General features: G+C 53.4%; 2 protein-coding genes across 5 annotated transcripts in view; both read right to left on the bottom strand.

Annotated features, from left to right (window-relative positions):
- TSPAN9 (tetraspanin 9) overlaps positions 1–20,755 on the bottom strand; it is a 209,456-nt gene that overhangs the window by 72,869 nt on the left and 115,832 nt on the right. For 3 of the 4 annotated variants that reach the window (XM_050750180.1, XM_050750181.1, XM_050750182.1), the window contains one exon: positions 11,454–11,533. In XM_050750180.1, the coding sequence (XP_050606137.1) occupies positions 11,454–11,516 (63 nt within the window). In that variant the 5' untranslated portion in view covers positions 11,517–11,533. Of the gene's footprint in view, positions 1–11,453; positions 11,876–20,755 lie in introns of those variants that run through there. The other variant, XM_050750179.1, reaches the window with a different exon arrangement.
- Positions 1–20,755, bottom strand: part of TIGAR (TP53 induced glycolysis regulatory phosphatase) — a 1,172,566-nt gene that overhangs the window by 1,106,639 nt on the left and 45,172 nt on the right. The gene's annotated exons all lie outside the window — the stretch shown is intronic.

Here is a 20,755-nt window from a genome sequence, read left to right as displayed (position 1 = left end):
GGGGGGCAGAGTGAGGCTTCAGAATACACCCGCCCTCACTGTACGGACAACAGAAGGCACAGGATCCTCACCGCCAGCAACGGCTGTTTGCTTAGAGACCCCTGCAGACAGACTCCCCAGGTCGCCTGCCCAGCCACAGTCTCATGTGCTCCAGACCTTCCTCCACCTGGCGTTTTTTAATACCCTTCCGCGCCTGATCCAAAGTGCCATTGCTAGAGGGGTCTTCTGCAACCAGCACACCGCTGTACCCAAGCAATTCCTTGCACTCCACAGATCTGTTCAACACCCTTTGCATTAGTCCCTTTCTCTGGCTTCCAATATCACCATGTTTTTCCTGCCTTCTCCTCCTCCACCCTCCCCACTCCCTCTGCTCGTCCACAATCCCTTCACCGGATAGGCCTCCTCCCACGTTGTACATCTTCCACCCTCCAGATCCTCGAGCCCTCTCCTTTTCACCCTTCTCATAGTCCCTGGAGAGCCTGCCTCCTCTACAAAGCCTGTTCTGATCAGAAGACAGATGGCAGGTGTGGGACATGAACACAGACACTTGGCCCCCCTTGCTAGGCAAGAGCACTGAGCACCATACCTGGTGCCCACTCCTGACCTGCACCCACTAGAAGACCAGCTGGCTAGCTGGCTCCTCCACCCCCTCATCTCTGAGTGCCCCATTCCCTCATCAGGTCTGCAGTGTGTGTGCACAAGAGCTCAGCTGAACCCTGGGGCAGGGTGGCAAAGCATGGAAGATCAGAAGTCTCTAGGCTAGGTGAAGTACCTCACACCTGTAATCCCAGGACTGTGAAGGCCAAGGCAGGAGGATTGCTTAAGGCCAGGAGTTCAAGACCAGCCTGGACAACATAGGGAGACCCTGTTTCTACAAAAAATTAAAAAATTTTGAAAATATATAAAAAGAAGTCTCTATATAATATAAGATGTATAAAACCTTCATGAAACTTTACAGAAAGACATTAAAGAAGACCTAAGATATGGTGAAATATACCATGTTCATGAATAGAAATAGATAAGTAGAATACTAGTCATATTCATGAATAGAAATATAAAGATAAGCCAGTCACGGTGGCTCATGCCTGTAATCCCAGCACTTTGGGAGGCCAAGGCGGGCGGATCACGAGGTCAGGAGTTCGAGACCAGCCTGGGCAACATAGCGAAGCCCTATCTCTACCAAAAACTCAAAAATTAGCCAGGCATGGTGGCACACGCCTGTAATCCCAGCTACTCGGGATGCTGAGGCATGAGAATCGCTTGAACCTGGGAGGCAGAGGTTCCAATGAGCTGAGATCACGCCACTGCACTCCAGCCTGGGTGATGGAGAAAGATTATATCTCAAAAAACAAAAGAAAGAAATACAAAGACAGCAATTTTCCCTGAGATGATGAACAAATTCAATGAAAGGCCAACCAAAATGTGAAAAGGATTTGGGGAAGAGGCTGGCTGACTGATTTTTGATGAAATAAGATAAACTAATTCTAAAATGTATGCAAAAGAACCAAGGGCCAAGAACAGCCAAAATACTCTTGAAAAAGCATCAGATGAAAGGATTTGCCCTACCAGATATTGAGACTTACTATAAAGTTGTAGTAATGAAGACAGTGTGGCACCAGGACAGACAAACAGTCCAGTGGAAAAGACCCACGCATACACAGAAACACAGGTGGAGGTACAGGTTTACGGGGAAAGGCGGACTAGTTAATCAACAGAGCTATGGAGGAAAAATCAGAGCCCCATCTTATATACAAATATAAATTCCAAATATATTAAGGACTTAAATAGAAAAAGAAAAGCTTCCAGAAATCAGCCCAGGAACTCATCTTCAGTCATTTACCTGTTCATTTGACAATTCACGGGCACTGATTCTGTGGCAACAAGCGCTGTCCTACCACCAGGCTTTAAAAATGAAGCAGGCGCCACGGCGCACGTCTGAAATCCCAGCACTTTGGAAGGCCGAGGCAGAAGGACTGCTGGAGCCCAGGAGGTTGAGACCAGCCCGGGCAACATAGCGAAACCCAACCTCTACAAAAAATACAAAAATTAGCCGGGCTTGGTAGCACGTGCCTACACTTTGAGCTACTCAGGAGGCTGATGTGGAAGGATTGCTTGAGCCTAGGGAAGTCAAGGCTGCAGGATGCCATGATTGTGCCACTGCACTCCAATCTGGCTGACAGGAAGGAGACCCTGCCTCAAAAGAAAAAAAAAAAAACAAAAAAAACCACACACATCCATGAGATAGCATGTATTTCTTACATACATAAAAAGTACAATCTAACAAAGAAGAGGCTGAAAATCTGACTATATTTATTACAACAAAGAATTTCTGTTTACCAAGACCCCATGCAGAAAGTGAAAAGACAAACTAGAAACTGGAAGCTACATACTGTGTTTGCAATACATTTAGTTAACAACAAATTAGTATTCAAAACATATATGAAACTCTTAAAAATTGTGAGAAAAAATGCAACTCGATAGAAAAATGAACAAAAGACAAACAGGTATTCACAGAAGATGAAAGAAAGGCTAAGGAACATATGAAAACATGTCCACTAGTGATCAAAATGCAAATTAAAACCATTATAATATAGCATTTTACATCCATTGTACTGGAGAATGCCAAAAACCATTTCCCGTTGACTTTCCACTGGTGGGAACATCCACTGATACATCCTCACTGGAAAACAATCTGGCACTATCTAGGGAAGGTGGCAGGTACATATCCTGAAGCTCCACAGGGCCATTACACTCCTCCTATATACCCAGAGCAGTGCTCCTCAAGGTGTGGTCCATGGAACTGCTTCATGCTTAGAAACTTTTACAGCAATCTGACATTGCCAGAACATCCCAGAGCACCATCAGCTGACTCACTCAGGTACAGCTGAGCTCGTCAGGTGAGTCACGTGTGCTCTGAACCGTGTACTACTCACGTGCAGCAGGACCGCCTCTGAGAACTAAAAACTTAAAAGATGGTCCTCCACCACAGATACTTCTAGAAACACTGTCCTAAAGAAACACTTCCACATGTACCCCGGAAGACTTATACAAGACTGTTTACAGAAGTGTTGTTTAGAGAAAAGAGGAAATAACCCAAATGTTCATCACCAGAAGAATATACTGCAGCACATTCAGGTAATGAAATACTACAGAGCCGTGAAAAGATATGCACTCTGGCCACAACTACCAACGTGAATGAATCCAGAAACATAACGCTGAATTTTTATTCTTTTATTATTTTTTCTTTGAGATGGAGTCTCTGTCACCCAGGCTGGAGTGCAACAGTGTGGTCTCGGCTCGCTACAACCTCCGCCTCCCGGGTTCAAGCAATTCTCCTGCCTCAGCCTCCCGAGTAGCTGGGACTACAGGCATGTGTCACCACACCTGGCTGATTTTTGTATTTTTAGTAGTGACGGGGTTTCATTATGTTGGCCAGGCTGGTCTCGAACTCCTGACCTCGTGATCTGCCCATCTCGGCTTCCCAAAGTGCTGGGATTACAGGCGTGAGCCACTGCGCCTGGCCCAACACTTAATTTTTAAAAGTACATTCAGAATTATTCTGTTTATCAAAAGTTTAAAAATCAGTGAAACTAAATGATGCAGTGTTTAAGAATGCCGATATATACGGAGTGCACTTCACACAAGATGCAAGGAGAACGGTGCTCTCTCAGGGAGAAGCTGGGGGTCACAGAGGCTCCCAGGTATAGAAAGTCCTCTTTTTCATAAAGTAGGCTTCTAAGTGGGTAGAGGTTTGTTTTATAATTTTTTTAAGTACATGAATTTACATATGATGTATTTTACAACTGTCACTTATTTTAGGTGACAGTGTTTCTGGTTGGGAAAGTGACCTGGACCTGGAGCTCTGTGTGCTGTGTCCTGGTCAGCCCAAGTCACAAGCCAGCTGCCCAGCGGGGTCTAACATCCACCAAAAGGCCTGTGCAGGCCCCGCACTGGGTCCAGGCCTCACTCATCATGCCTAGGACAAAGGGAAGCAGAAGAAGTATGTGGGGCTGCCCCTTCTGGGAGGTCTAGAGCTGTGTGTAGAATGTGACAGGTGCAGCTGCAGGCCTTGGGGTCAGAGACCACAACCCCCTCCACTGCCTTCTCCCCACCTACACCTCTCCTTCCAAGAAACCTCCCGGGCCCTCCCAGCTGCCCCCATTCTCCCGACTCCAAAGGCCCGAAGACATTCAGAACAATCCCCAGCCCGAGGGACACCTGGGGCTCCTCCCAGGGCTCCAACGCCCTGCCTGGCATTGTCATCCGAGCGGTCCACACTCCAACCCATGGGCACTAACTTCCTGTTCATAGGCTCTCACTGCAGGAACCATCGTAATACCAACAACCACAGCTCCTGTGCACGAAGTCCGAGGTGCCAGGCAGCCTGCTAAGCAGTAGACCCCCATCATGCACACAGCACCTCCTGCGGGCCTCAGCACGGCCCTGTAGGAAAGGTGGTATTGTCCAAGGTGAGGAAACCCAGACACCGAGAGGTTAAGGAAGGCCTTCAAGACGCAGCCCTCACTTCTGGAGGCTCCCACTCAGGAGGAGCTTTATTCATGTAAAGGCTGCCCGGCTGATGTGAACATCCACCCTAGTGAAGAACCCCTGCCTTGGAAAGAAAGCTCCCTGAAAGCGGGGCCCTGTCCCCCTTCTCCTTGGCCGGTCTCCCACAGCCCACCGGCCACTAAAACAGGGCCTCTCTGCGTGGTCCTGACGCAGTAAGCTAGACACTGCGAGGGAGATTTGACACCCTGCAGCCGCCCCTGCCCCAGGGCTTCTCCAGTTCTCCTGAGCCTTCCAAGTTTGCTGGGGTGCACAGGAGAGGAGGCAGACCCCATCTGCATCAAACCAGGGCCTCGCTAAGTGAGAAGAGGTTTCAGGCCTCCCCTGAAGTCCCACAGCTGGTTAGATAAAGAGTCAAGTTAGAAGCCACATCTCGACCTTGTGCTGCTACCCCGCCTGACCGTGTGCCATTTTTAACATCCCTGCCAGGATCGGACCCCAACCCCCCACCACTTCTGCTGGCAGATTAGCTTTCAAATGTGAGCAGGGACAAAGCCGGCTCAGAAGACTTAACTCTGCCCCATGGGTTTAGCTCGGCTTCAAAGCTTCCTAACTGGAACCAAATAAACGGGCATATCACAGCTGGAAGGGAGAAGCCGGAAAGCGGGGAGAAAACAGGGCATCTCTCTAAAGCTGGATTACCTACAATGACAGCTTGAGCCCGAGTGACACAGCAAGACCTGTCACGGTGGTCTGTGCCAGAAAAACAAAACAACCCTGTCCTAGGAGCCCTGGAAAGCCACTGACGAGCATCCCCAGGCACTGCCACATACTTTCCCATAGGCCAGAGCCCCTCAACTTCAGAACCCACTCTAAACTCTCCACCCCTGAAGCCACTCCTGAAGGGCGCCACCAGACTGGCACGACCCTTTGTTTCTCTGGGTTCAGCCCATCGCGTGTGTCCAGCAGGTGCCGTCTCCCCCTTGGGCTGCTAGCTCTCCCCTGGCATAGGATCTGGATTAACATGTTCTCTCTTCCTACCCTTCTCCCTGCCCTGGAGCCCCTAGTCTCATCTAATCAGCAAACTCCTATTCATCCTACAAAACCCAGGTGTCACCTGCTCTACTCTCTTATCTCTATACCTTGTCTCTATTAAGCAGTATTAATTACTCCGTTAAGGAGCTCTATTAAGCAGCTACTGCTCAGAACTGTAATTATCTGCTTAAGTGTCTGACTTCACACAACTTTGAGCTGCTCAAGGGGCCGGCTTACAGCAGGTGCTCAACTAGCCACAGAGCATCTGCCAGCCCTTTCAGAGGAAGAAACAGAAAGGCCACAGGATTCGCGAATTCTTTTTTTCAAACTAAGGGGAAAAAAAAACAAAACGAAGGTTCTTTTTCTCACCTCTCTTTCTGATGGGAATAAACATTTTAGAGCAGGAGAGTCAGAAAGCAGCTGTGTGGGCGCAGAGGCGAGGAAAGGACAAGTCAGGCCACCAGGACTCTGGGTGCAGGCCTGCTGCTGCCTCACCCTAGAATGCTCTCACCTCTCCCTTGGCAGCCCTGTGTTCAAATGTTCAGCGCAGGACGAGCCAGATGACCTCTCCATTCCACGACTTCCTGGCACGAGAAAACTGATCTGCCCTGTGTGAGCCCAGTCAGCCCATTCTCACCAACTGGAGGATCCTGTGCACCGAGCGGGCATTCAGTAAATAGTTGTGGCATGAGTGAATGGACCCAATTGGGACCCCAGCACCCTGATGAGCCACAGAAGGCCTCTGGCCACAGAGTCTGCCACCAAGTTCGGCCAAGGGCAGCCAGGCGCACGGAGGTAGGAACAGGGGAGGACGAGGCCTCTCCGTCTGGGGAAGACGCTGGAAGGTGTTCTCTGTGCTCTTCACCGGCCAGGGTGGAGGGCCCAGCGGCCCTTTCCTCAGGCTAGAGAGAGCTGCTTACCCTGTTTCAACCGGGACTTTCTCTTCTCTACCTGCCTCCTCCCCACCCCCTCCTGATTGACACCAATGCTTGCTCTGACAAGATTTAAAAATAGGTATTAAGACAAGGAAGTTTAATTTTTAATGCTGTGGAGAGGAAGTGAACACAGACCTGGCATTCCCTCACGGCCACATTCCAGGAGTCTCGGAGTGTCTGCCAGGCCCCGCACCTGTCCCCCTTCCCCCAGCAGAGGCAGGCCTGACCCACCCTAAGATCTACTTGTCGAAGCCCTCTAGGAAGACAGCCTGAACCCTCACACCTGAGCCCTCTGGGGAGGCCCTAAGTGCCTCCTGCTGCCCAGGTTACCCTGTGTCTCCTCTGCCTGGAGAGGCCAGGTGAGGCCAGGTCTGAACCCAAGCTCCCTGCTGGGACCCTTAAGCCCACTCGCGACTGCTGTTTTCAGACAGAAGGCGCCCCACAGACTCCTCATGACACTCCAGGCCACCCAACACTGACCGCGCACACACCCCAGCCCGAGCCTACAGAGGCACTCGTGACACGGCCGAGCCAGTACTGAGCATGTGCCACCAATGCAGCTGGACAGCCCGACCACGCTGCCCGCACCCCAAGGCAGCCAGCGTCTGCGAGGGCCCTGACCTCACTTAAGGGAGTTTAATCAGGGCCCCATCAGCAGTCTGCCCGGGGCCACCCTGCACCAACCTTTCCCCTGTTCCAGCAGGCTGGCTGAACACGGCCTCCTCAGCTAATTAGCCTTCATTACGGGAGCGATCCACAAGGAACAGGCTTTCCAGTGGGCCAGAATGTCACTCCTCTGCCAGCCATAATTTAAAGTGATGGGACAGCTCTGCTGGCAAGCATGAAAAGTGACCATTATCCTAAGTAGCAATTATGCCGGCAGCCCCAGTCCCGCCCCCGCCCCCCACATCAGACAGGAACTCGATTTGGGTTGGGAGGAGCTGGGCGGGATCAGGACTTGCTGCTCCAGGAAGGGTACCCATGACCCCCGCATTCAGAGGTCCCTTTTCCAGCCCAGCCCCATGCTCTCTTCTCTACTCACAGTTTGAAGCTCTGAGCCTCGTTTGCCCTCTGGGAGGGGCTTAGAATCATTTAATCTCTACTACCAGTATTCTACTAGATGGCCCTGGGAGGACCCAGAGATAGGGCTGACGGAGGAAAACGCCCAGATGGTTTTCACTGCTGGGAGAAATCCCTTAGGGTGAGTGTGCTTACTGGGGAACAGGATCCTCAGTATGGGGAAACTTTTGTCCCAATTCAAGCCTCCTATTCCCTATCCACCTAGAAGCCAGCATTGTCTTTAGTCCTGAGAGTCGGGATAGGGGATGCAGAAAACAAAGAGGAGATGGGACTCAGTCAGGAGTGACCACTGCCCTCTCCTCTACCCTCACCTTGCTGCCCTCCTGGTGGCCCCAGATTCCCATAGTGCACTGGGTTGCCAACATGGCTAGCACTGTCTGGTTGAAGTTGCAGTGTCAGGAGCAGACCTGGACCCCTACAAGCAGGCAGGCACCCAGCAGCCTGTAAGGCACCTGCCCTTTTCTTAGTAAGGAGGAGGACTACGGGCTGTGTGGCTCCACCTCCCAGCCTACCCCCAGTGACGTCACCCAGCCCTCACCAATACTAGTACCCTAGAAGCTCCACCCAGTGGTAAGGAACCCATGCCCGCCTGTGAAGGGCTGCAGTGTACGACAGCTGCACCTGTCCTCCACGTGGGAATCCTCCCAGGCGCTCAGAGGCACGGGGGGAGGGGGGGCGGGGGGCGGGTAGAGGCAGCAGTGAGTTCAGAGAAATGCCAGATAGGCTCCGGGATCTATGGGAAGAGCTCTATCTATTGATTGCAGGCCTCAGGTTCAACTCTAATGCTTCAGAAAAGCCTCCTTTTTGGATCTGAGCCACAAGACTACAAGTTAAGGCTACAAAATTCCTAACAATTGCACCTGGTCCCAGAGGGCTGGGCTTGACCCAGCCTGCATGCTTCCCCTTCCCCCCTGCACAAGACAGCAGCAGAGGCCCCCCAGGAACCCTGACTCATCAACACCCCACCTGCCTTTGAGGTTTTCCCTTCCCATTCTGCTCCCTCCTCTGCCCCTTCCCCAGGATCAGGCCAAGCACCAGCCTGCAGGAAGTCTTCATTTGAGTGGAGCACAGTGACCCACCACCCCCAAATCCTGGCCAACACCCTGCTGCACCTGCTCTCCACCTCCCGAAAAATACAGTGGCAAACACTCTTACACACAAGCATGAACTTCTCTTCTGCTAAATTCCCCATCTTACCTAAGGTCTATGTCTTATTTCATCATCTCATTCGCTACTAGCATACAAGAAGTCGGTCTTGGAGATTCAATTTTTCCCTGCTTATAGTATGTCATGGGAATCCTGAAAATATTAAGTAATCAGAAAAGTCAGAACCCAGGAGAGAATAACTCCTAGCCTGGTAAGAGAGTGTAATCGGTACCTTCTAATTAGGAAGAGACAGCAAGTTCTCTCGCTATCAACCATAAAGACAAAATATTTCACCAACTAGCTCATCAACCTCTGCCAAGTTTTTAAGGGAAGATGGGAAGAATCGCTTGTCATCCCATAGCTAAGGAGAGCCTTTATCAGAGAGGCAAGCGTGAGATCTAACTTCTCTTCCCCATCAAGTGGAACTCAGGAGCCACTACCACATAACAACATGTTGTGGATTTACAGCTCTGCCCCTCCATGCATTCACTCACAAACATAAAATGAGGGCCTACTATGTGCAGGGTACAAATCACTGTACTAGCCAGCGAGGAGGTCCCCAAACCAGCTTGGGCTCATCCTGGAGAAGAAAGGCACCGCAGGCAGTTATACCAACTCTGGCCAGCAGGTGGCAGGGTGGGGGTGGGGAGGGGCGAGCGCAGCTGAGTGAGGATATAGGTCCCAGGGTCTTCCTAATAAGGCTTAACATAGGCAGGGTGGGGCGAAACAAAAAGGTAAGTTGAGACTACAAAAAAGGACGGAGAAGGAAGCTGTAAACAATGAAAAAGACAGCACTGGTGTGAGTCCAAAGGCACCAGGGAAGCATACACCAGTACTTGGCTGACAGATGCTGGCAGACAGGTCACAGGACCAGGAGGCACTGGCCCACGAGGCAGCCAGAGACATTCCAGGGGTGCTCGCCGCCAGAAGAAGAATGAGACTATCTGCCCCAGCTTCCATAAAACTCTAGGCACATGACAGGTAACATGCTAATAGGGTGGCTGGAGGGTCCAACGCACGGTGACAACTAGGGGACTCCAACTCAAGTCATCTCAGACCAGTCTCTGGAAAAGCAGCCCACGCCCCAGGCAGGGAAGGGGCCTCCTCTCCCCAAGAGAGAAGATGAGGATGCCTGCCCCCACCCCAGATGGCATGTAACCAGTGAGGTGAGGACAAGGAGGGAGACCATCACGGCAGCCCCTGTTGGACTGGAAAGGAAGCCCAGTCCTTCAGGGACCAAGTGATTTGCCCAAGGTCACACAAGAAGCTAATGCAGAACCAAGACTGTCTTCTTCCTGCGCTTGCAATTCTATGGGAAAAGTCACCCCCTCCACACACACCCCCACCCTAAAAAGTTTTTCAGCTCATGTGGATCACTCCACACAAAAGCTGAATGCCTCTTCAGCACAACTGCTTCTTCCTGACTTCACTCTGAATGACTTTCTCCTGCCCTCAGTGCTCCTCCTGGACCACGGGCAGTGGGCAGCTGACAGCCTCCAGCGGGCAGGACTCTGGGACAGAGCCAAACATCTGTGCTATGGCAGGGCTTGGGTGAAGAAAGGCAGAGACGGCAGTTGGGATGAAGGAACGATTCGAGATGAATTTAAGAAGTTTTCAAATTTTCCTAACCAGTATTTTTTTTTTTTTTTTTTTTTTTTTTTTTTTTTTTTTTTTTGAGACGGAGTCTTGCTGTGTCTCCCAGGCTGGAGTGCAGTGGCACATCGCTGCAAGCTCCGCCTCCCGGGTTCACGCCATTCTCCCGCCTCAGCCTGAGACTACAGCTAGTTTTTTGTCACACAGAGGACAGCCTCGGCCTCCCAAAGTGCTGGGATTACAGGCTTGAGCCACCGCGCCCGGCCCTAACCAGTATTTCTTATGCACGTGCACATATGTGCGCACAGCCTCCAGAGTCACACAGAGGACAGAGAGCAATTCCCAGCTGCCCTACCCATTCATAACTTCTCTAAAAAAGGGCCTCTCACCAAGGACATGGGCACTCTGCTTGTCTCCCTTTGTCCCTTCCGGCCACTGGGGCTCCCAGAACCTGGAAGCACGTGGCCAGCCAGCTCCCTGCCCAGTCCACTGCAATCCCTCAAAAGCAGCAGCCAGCCACCCGATGGCAGCATGCCCTCACACCCCTCCTTTCCCACCCAGGCCCCGACCCGGGAGCATATCTGAGGACCAGCAAGCAGGTCCATTGGCTTGGGACAGGGGCTCCTCCTCTTTTTCCTAGGATTCACTGAAAGAAGTGGGAAGATGTGGCCTCTACACCCCGCCCCCCTCCAACCCACTCCCATAAAATGCTGCAGATTGTATTCGTGTGCATTCAGCAGGAATATAAGAAGAAACTCAGAAATACATCCTCATTTGTGCCCATCTCCAACTCAAGCTCACAGCTGTTAAAAATTCTGACCCCACAGCCATTACTGCAGGCTGCCCAGTCGGAGGAACTTCCAGCCTAGGTTTTCTTACAGGGGAAGGAGGTGGTGCCAAACTTTGCCAGCCTCTTAGGAATAGAGCGAGTCTCTCCTGCAGACAGGCAAGCTGGAGCTCCCATTCAGCCACCAAAGAGAGGGAGAAAAGAAAGACAAAGGTGCATGAAAGGGGGGCGGGGGCAATTTTTTTAAAAGCACACTTGCCACTGTGCAGAGAGCAGAGCAATGCAGCACCGAGGAGGGAGAGGGGATCCACGCTATGGTAAGCCAAGAGGAGGAGAAGAGGGCAAAGGGAGAGAGAAACGGAAGGACTTACCCAGAATATCAAATTGAAGAGGAACATCATGTACTTCAAGCAGCAGAGGCAGCCCCTGGCCATGTTGCACTTCTTAAATTCTAGGAGGAACACAAAGGACAGGTCCAGGTAAAACACCACGTACTTGCTGCCTTTGGGTGCATTGTACTTGTCGGTCTTAACGCCGGCCTCGGCGCGGCTCTGGCCCCGGGAGCCCGCGGTGCCGTAGAAGGCGCCGGCCGTGAAGCCGCGGCCGAACGGGCGGCCGGAGGTGGACGGCTTGGCAAAGTCCGAGTCCTTGCTGTCCAAAGATGGACTCCGGTGTATCGAAGAATCCTCGCTACTCGACTTCTCCATGCTCACGGCGTTCCCGGGGGGCGCGAGGGGCGGGGGGCATCGCTCCCAGAATGGGACGGAGGGGGCGCCCAAGTCGGGCGCGGGCTGCGGACGGGCCGGCGGAGCCTTGCACGCCCCCCTCTCTGCACCGGGGCGCACTCGCGGCCGAACCCCGCGCCCAGGGGCTGCTGCCTCTCGGACCGCTCCCCGCTCCTGGCCGGCGGGCCCGGGAGGGCTCTGCGGCGCGGCGCGGCTGTCTGCGCGCTCGCGAACGATCCCCGGGAACCGGCTCGCCCGCGTAACTCAGAGTCTTTGGGGAGGCTGCAATTTGATTTCTCTTTCCAGGGCGTCAGCTCGCCTCCGGCCGCACTGGCCGCTCCACGCGAGGCAGAAGGGCACCGGGATCCAGGCTCCCTGGGCACACCTCTCCCAGCCCAGCCCAGCCCCGGCGCTGAGCCCCACCACTTGGCCGGCGCTCCGCCTCCTCTCGTTGCGCGACTTTGCGGAGCTGCCGCCGGCCCTGGGCTGCCCCGGCGCGCGGCGGACAGTGCCGAGGGATCCGCCGCAGCTGCAACCGCTGGGCTTTCCCTGCGAAATCCCGGCCCCGACTCGCGACTCTGAAATCGCCGGGAGCCCCCTCCCCGGGCCCTCGGCCCCGCCCCCTGCTTTGCATTCGACCAATGGGCGCGAGGCCCTCCCGGCCCCACTGACACACTATCTTTAATGGGATTAGCGTTCTGCTGTGTGCCTAAACAAGTGCGCCGCGAACCCTCGCTAAATGTCAAGGGCTCTGCAGCTGAGGGGTGAACCAGAACCTTCAACGCAAAGCGCTGGTGTCTTTTACCCGAGGAAGGGAGCGGCGAGAGGAGGGGGATGGCTGGAGGTACCCACGGCCCGAGCAAGCCAGAGGAAAGGTCTGGGGAGGACTGGACGGGGACAGAAGCGCGGCCGCTGTCGAGCTGGCCGCCGCCCCCTATGCACGTGGGGGCCTGTCCGGCCAGGGCACGCGGTCTCCCGGATAGACCTACACACACTCTCTCACACACACGTCCCCCATGCCTTTGCACACGTGGGTCTGGCTAGGACGCACAGGGAGAAGGGACCGCAGGGAGGCGCGAGGTATCGGAAAGCGCTGGGGGCCTCCACGGGGTGCGCGCCGCCCTCCCCGCCCCCTCGGCGCGCACGCACGGGCGCGCACACACGCGGCTGCGCCAGGCTCCTGCAGCTGCGCGAACCCCTACCCCCGCGTTCTCGGTTGGGACGCTGCGGCGGCTGGAACCCCGGGCAGGCTGACAGGGGCAGGTGGACGAAGCCGGGTCCTACCTTGCCTTTCCTCACGCCTCCTGTGCCAAGAGTGATGTAGGGGTGCTCTTGGCCACTGTCTGGGTGCTCTCCCATGAGGTCAGAGAAACAGCAGGAGGAATGCTTTTGCTCGGGGCTTGGGAACATCCTACCGTAAAACACTGCAACTGGGCAGCCTCCCTTGGGCTGGTGCAGAAGTCTGCATTGCCGACAGGGATACCACATTTTGCAAATGATGAGGATTAGAAGACTTGCGGGTGGGGAACCCACCTCTCTTTTCTGCTACCCTTCTAGTCGCTCAGGAAGAGAGTACTGAAAGCACCGGAGGGCAGGAGCCACATTTTACCAGGTTCTGTAACCCCACCCCCTACCACAGGGCTTGGCCTCTGGGAGACGCTCACTGGGGATGGCTGGATGGACGAATTCATGTCCTACCTGGGGCTGTGGGTGTGGAAAGTCCTTCCTGGATCCCAGCAGGTATCATGTCACACCTAGAACTGTGTGCTAAACCCCGGGTCAGGCCCTTGAAGAAACAGATATGAGAAGTGGGGCTCCCTGCCCTTCAGGCAGCCACAATCCAGTTAGGAAGACAGGAGGGTATTAATCACCACGGCAGCACAGACGGGCAGACACAGAGCTACCACAACAGGCATGGCCATCTTGGGAGGGGGACATTAATTCCAGCCAGAGGGACTTTCAGACCCTCATCACAGAGCTGTGGTGGTGACCTGTGCTGGTGGTGACCTGTGCTGGTGGTGACCTGTGCTGGTGGTGACCTGTGCTGGTAAGCCTGCAGTGTCACTGGCTCCCTGGCAGGCCCGCCTCCCAGAGGTGAGAGCTCTCCCATTCTGAGTGCAGCTCCCCTACTTTAAAGGAACCTGCAGTGGTTTTACCATCCTGAGCCCTTTCCCAACTCAGATGGGGAGCCCAACAATAAAAGCTAGTGTGTATTACAGCCACCGGCAGCTACTCTGGCTTCGGCGCAGCAGCCCCACTGACGCTGTCTGCAGATGAAGGGGCAGATGTCTAGTCGCCTCCTGATGTAGCACCAGGACTGCCTGACTGGCATGGCTAATGCCTTTTGTCCTCTGCAGCCTCACCTGGCCGCTCCTGAGGGGCCCACGGCTGCCACTTCATTCTCACAACATTCCTTCTTTGATTCAGGGATAGATCATTTACCAGCTGGACCAAGAGTCAAGAGTCCTGTTTTTCACTTTGAGCTCTTTTTAGCTGTGTGATCAAGGGCAAGGCAGTTTGCCTTTCTGAGCTCCTGTTTCCTCTTCTTTAACATGGGGATTAAAAGAGCTGGTGGATGTGAGGAGAGTCTGAGGACATGAGACTGAACAAATTGGAGGGGCTGATCCTACCAGTCTCAGGTGGGGACCTGGTGTCACAGAGGGCCCTTAAGGGTGGCCCCCTCTGCTTCCTAACCATTTTTCATCTCTTCTCCCCAGCTTACACCTTGCCCAGGCAGAATGGTTTCCTCATTGTCCCTGGATCTTTCCACCTTCATTTCTGATTATAAATTAATTTGTGCCACTAGCCACTTCCTCAGAAGTCTGAGGGCCTTGGGGTTTGGGGGGTCCCCAGCAGGTAGGGGGAAACAACAGGCAAGTAAGAGAAAGTGGAGGCTACAACGCAACAGTTCTGCCTCCTCTGGTCACACTTGTCAAAGGGCACTGAAGTCACTCACACCTGTCAGTCCCTGAGCAAAGCTACAGTGAAGTCCCATCAGGGCATCCAGCTTATGAATCTTATGATTCATCAGAATCATGAGAGCAACTTTGACATATAAGTCTTTATATACCCCAGGAACCAAGCTTCCCACAACCTTACAAGATAGGTATACCCTATTATCCCCATTTTACAGAAAAGAAAACTGATTTCACAGCCCATGCTCCACACTCTCTTGGACTCTAAACAGTTTCTGCCCTTGAGAATCTTCCAGGCTAACAGACTCTTTATTTTTATTTTTATTTTTATTTTGAGACAGAGTCTCGCTCTGTCGCCCAGGCTGGAGTGCAGTGGTGTGATCTTGGCTCACTGCAAGCTCCACCTCCCGAGTTCACGCCATCCTCCTGCCTCAGCCTCCCGAGTAGCTGGGACTACAGGCGCACGCCGCCACGCCCGGCTAATTTTTTGTATTTTTGGTAGAGACAGGGTTTCACTGTGTTAGCCAGGATGGTCTCAATCTCCTGACCTTGTGATCACCTTGTGATCCAAAGTGCTGGGATTACAGGCGTGAGCCACCGTGCCCAGCCAGGCTAACAGACTCTTAAAGCACAACGGGGAACCTGAAATACCATGTCCTGATGTGAGGTCATTAGATAAAAGGACCCTGAGTAAGGGGCAGTGCTCCTGAACTGCTAATGAGAAAGGTGAGTCATCACCCAGATGGCCTTGAGTGGCCTGACACAGGCTGGAAGAAGGAAGCTGGTGTGGGGAGATGCGGCGTAATCTAGTCCTATCTTAGGATGAAGGTGGTAGAGCAGCCTCAGGAAGGCAGCTCTAGGAACACGTCCCTCCTCTTCCCTCTCTCACCATTAGCACACCATCCATTGGTGCTGGCTTGTTCAAGACAGGAGGACGTGGAACAAGGACCCATGGAAGACACAAAGCTGAGCACAAGGCGTGGGCCTCAAGGAGCTCAGGATCTAGCTGAAGCAACCCACCTTCTACCCCGACTCACGACTGCAGCTAGAGAAGCCCAGAGCAGAGTGATGCACGGAGCACAGACCGTGGCAGGATGGGCACCAAGCTGTCCCTTGGCCTTCCCTTGCAGAAGGGTTTTCTGAAGTGGGTGGCCAGCCCAGAAAGGCGTGAATGTGATAACTTCGGGAGGCAGGGAGGGGACAGGTCTGACTGAAGCAACAGAAGGTGCTTAGAGGTCAAAGTGAGCTACCCTGTGGAGCCCTGCATGGCACATGAGAAGTCTGGGCTGCATCCTGCAGTGTCCCAAGCAGCGGGGCCCATGATTAACTGGTGCCCTAGGAAGCTGGGCCTGGCACTGGCATCGGGGTGGAGCAGAGGCGAGAGGTGAAAGATCGGTGGCCGTGGCTGCCTCAGTTCCTTAGACTGCGGGTACAGATGGAACAATCAGATAGAAATGGTGCTGCGAGACACCATCCCTCTGGCAGCTCCCGATCCTTCTCAGCTTGCCACCCAGGCGAGCTGGCAGGTGCAGGCTGCCCTTCAGGGGCTCTCTGAGCGTGTGAACAAGGCAGTCTGACTTCACTTTCCTTTTTTTTTTTTTTTTTTTTTTTAACAAAAAAAGTGAAGCAAGTACAGCATTCTCAGAGGGGAAGAAGAAAAGCGAATACATGAAATCAACATGCCACATCTCTGCTCGCTGGCAACTGGGGAGATGTGGGCTTTGGAGTAAATGCCAAGCTCTCTCTGCCTCTCTGTGAATTCCTCAGGCTGGCAGCAGGAGACAGAGCTCAGTCTTTGGTCTCTCCCTCACCCACACACAATCAGAGTCAATGGGCCAGCCCACAGCCCCTTTCTGACCCATGCTGAATGTTCCCACATTTGATACAAGGTGCAGCTTGTGAGGCACCCTGTGCCTTTAAGCCTCAAACAAGGCAGCCCCCCACAAAGCCGGGGTTCAGGTTAGACACAAAGTGGCGCCTGCCACCCAAAAGAGCACATGAGACGGGCGCCATTTTAGACGGGAGAGCTACTCACCTCCCCCCGATTTTTAAACTCCAAATATGGGATCTTCTTCAGCTGTACAGAAAATGCTTTCATTGCTGAGCAAACCATTTAGCAACCGTGCCAAAAGAGAATGATGGAGAGGTCCCTAGCAGGGGGCCCACATGGTGGTGGGAAGGCTGTAGGGCAGGTGCTTTCCTCTGCCTCGGAAATTAAACAGCTAGGAGACTGGGTGTTGCCATACTTGGCCATGATTCAGGAAGGACAGTAACAATGATGGTGAAAGGGTTGGGGTAGAAAAGAAGGAATGGTACTGTTACTTGTTTTTAATCTGTTTGTTTGTTTGTTTGTTTGTTTGTTTGAGACGGAGTCTCGCTTTGTGGCCCAGGCTGGAGTGCAGTGGCCGGATCTCAGCTCACTGCAAGCTCCGCCTCCTGGGTTTATGCCATTCTCCTGCCTCAGCCTCCCAAGTAGCTGGGACTACAGGTGCCCGCCACCTCACCCGGCTAGGTTTTTTGTATTTTTTAGTAGAGACGGGGTTTCACCGTGTTAACCAGGATGGTCTCGATCTCCTGACCTCGTGATCCACCCGTCTTGGCCTCCCAAAGTGCTGGGATTACAGGCTTGAGCCACCGTGCCCGGTCATCTGTTTGTTTTTTTAAGTTTCTGAGACCAGTAAAGGAAACAAAGGCCAGGCGTGGTGGCTCACACCTGTAATCCCAACACTTTAGGAGGCCAAAGCAGGTAAATCGCTTGAGCCCAGGAGTTTGAGACAAACCTAGGGAACATAGTGAGACCCTATCTCTACAAAAAATACAAAACTCAGCTGGGTGTGGTGGCTCGCACCTGCAGTCCCAGCAACTCAGAAGGTTGAGGCAGGAAGATCACTTGAGCCCGGGAGGTGTGGTCAAGGCTGCAGTGAGCCATGATTGTGCCACCGCACTTTGCTTGGGTGACAGAGTGAGACCCTATCTCAAAAAAGAAAATTAAAGAACAGAAAAAAAAAACAAGCAGGGTTTGGCTGTGGTGGGAAAGTTCACAGACAGCAGGACACAAAGAGTAGCCAGGGTACCTCCCTCCCTGGAGAAAGGTCCGCTCCTCCCTCCTTCTCAGCCCTTTGTTCAGACTGAAACCACAGTTTGCCCACCTGCCTCTGCTCCGGTCACTGAGCTTCTAAAAGAAGGCAGAGGCTGTGTCTGGCCCATCTTACCCCACCCTCAGTGCCTGTCAGTGACCGCCCCACAGCAGGTACTCGGGAAGTGCTGGGGGACGGAGGGAAAAGGAAGACCAGTGTGCCTACATCTTGAGCTCTCCTCAAGGATAGCCTGACAGCCCCGAGTTCATTAACTAAAGGATGGGACCCAAGCCAGAAATCTATGGAATTGTTCCTGGAAAGCAGGCTATCCAAGGGCGTCTGAATCTGACGAGCTGAAACACCCAGCTACAGATAAGAGTGCAAATGCCATGCAGTCAACTTGTTTCATACACAACCATATCCCCAGCACGCGGCACAGCCTGGGATGGATGGATGGATGGATGGATGGATGGATGGATGGATGGATGGATGGATGGATGGATGGACGGACGGACGGATAGACAAAAGGACAAATAAACGTATGGAGGAAGAGGTGGGAAAGATCTGAGGTAGAAAAAAGAAAAGACTGAGACAGGAGCAAGTCAGGGAACAGGGCAGCCCCTCGACCTCTGCCCAGCTGGAGTGGGCTGGGCCTCTTGGAGGGGCTCCACGGAGCACGGCCAGGAGCACTGCTGCCCCAGCTCCGAGTCTCTGGTGAACTCTTACGTGTTCCCTAGTGTGACGTGTCACCTCTCAAAGCCCAAGAGCAAAGCTGCGCCCCGGCTATGGTCAGCCCTTGTCAGAGGCCACTCCTGGCTACCAGAAAACATGGCCATGCACAGACCCTTGGCTATGTGTGTGCGCTCTACCCATGACAGGTGAGCACACTGCTCAGAGCATGTACTGGGGCCTTCGGACTAGTCAGTCAGCTTAGCTCCAAGGAAACGGGCACAGCTATAGACCAGCTACAGCAATCCTGCCCCAGCGGGGAGTTCCGAAAATGTGGCTTCTGCACCATGAGGAGTCAGGCAGGTGGTGTGGATTATCACAAAGCCAACCTCACTCCCACTGTCCCCGAAATTGGCTCACACCACATGCCCTGGTGACTGTGGGTCATCTGGGCTCAGATGCCTTCAATGACCCCTGTCCATACCACTATCCAACTCAACCACAGAGAACAAAACTCTAGTAAAATAACAAAGGGGGAACACGCTGGGCTTTGGGACTAGATGAATCTGTGTCCAAATCCCATCTAGAGTGAGTCACCCCACTGCTGGATGGCCTAGAATGACCACTTAACTGCTCCATATCTGTTTCTTCAGCTAGAAAATGGAAATAATATGCACCTTCCCCAGCACTACGTCAAAAAATAAGGAATAAAGATTACGAGGGAACACAGAAGGTGTTCCATGGATGGAGGCACTATGATCATTCCCAACCATACTTATTATAGTCAACATGGGCCCAGCTCTGTCTGGCTACAGTGTAGCTGGACAAAGAAACACCATCAATACCTAATGTTGTGTGGCTGACATTCTAAGGGAAATGCTGGTTGCCCTCCTCCTCCTCCTCAGGGAGGACCTCAGCCCTGAGCCCTCTTCTCTTCTGCCCAGCTCTCCTCCGTTCCAGGGCCATCTGCATGCTGGTGACCCCTAAATGCACACCTGGACCTGACTTGTCTCCTGAGCCCCGAGTACAGATCCCCACCTCCTGCTTGTCATCCCCCTGGCTGTCTCACAGACAGCTCCAGGAGGGACTGACCTTGCCCCAAACGTGCTCCCTGGCACTATCCGCCCCTTCTCAACAAATGGCTTAAGTTCTCACCCCACGGCTTATGCCAGAAGCCCCAGAATCATCTGTGGCTCCCGGTTGTCACTTGCTCCCACCTCGAAGCAAACACAAGTCCAAGCTGTGGCGCCTCCCTGCACCTGGCACCCTCCCCGGCCCCGCCCTTGTCCAGCCCTGCTTCATGGCTCGCCTGGGGTCCTGCGGCAGCCCCCACAGCCCTCCATTCCCTCCTGCGACCATGCATTCACCAAGAGCAGCCAATGCGATCTTCCCACTCACGTGCCTCTCCACTGTAACCTCACCAGTGGCTTCCCATCTTACTTGGATTACAATTGTGTGTGTGCGTGTGTGTGTGTTTCCTAGTCTCCTTTTCTAGTACAGTTCAAATCCTTACAGCAACCCTCAAGGGCCGGCACGACTGATCCCTGCCTTTCTCTCCAGCCCCCGTCCAACATTCTCTGCTCACCCATTATTGCCACAGCCGTGAACTCTCGGCACTCTGCCCTCCTCAGAGCCTCCGCCCATGCTGTTCCCTCTACCTGGATGCTCTTCCTGGGCCCACTGCCTGGCTTCACTCTACTCACCCCTGAGCTCTTGTGAATCATTGAAGAAGGTCTATTCTGGTTTTCTGGCTGCCTCCCACTGTCAAAATTAAAGCCCCCTTTCTTTCAATACATCTCCTCACAGAGCCATTTGCCCTGTTTTTTCTCACAGCGGTCACCGTCATTGGAAAGTCCACGTTTGTTAGGGTGGCAATTTTACTGTCTGATTCTTCTACTAGACCATGAACCCCAGAGAGGCAGAGATTGCATCTGTCTTTCTCACTGCTTTACACCCAGTACCCAGTACTATTCCTGACCGACAGTAGGGGCTCAATCAACACCTGATGAACGCATGCAGAGGAGCTCAAGGGAGGGCATGCACAGGGCAGGCAGGGCCAGCAGGGAGGGCTTCCGGGGCTTTCCAGGTGTCTGATCGCCTCGTGCCACCTAAGGAACAAAGCCTGAGGACACTGATGACCTGTGTGGCCTCTAGTTGCTCAACCTCTGGTTCCTCAACTACAAAACAAGCAGGCTGGACTAGTTGTTCCTCTAAGGTTCCTTGGAGCCCTGAATTTCGCACCCTATGAAATGGGACTGGACAGGCACGGGGGAAGGGGAAGAGCACC

Source organism: Macaca thibetana, chromosome 11, assembly GCF_024542745.1.
Source record: "Macaca thibetana thibetana isolate TM-01 chromosome 11, ASM2454274v1, whole genome shotgun sequence".
Lineage (NCBI taxonomy): Eukaryota > Metazoa > Chordata > Mammalia > Primates > Cercopithecidae > Macaca > Macaca thibetana.
This window is presented reverse-complemented; position numbering and strand designations above follow the sequence as displayed.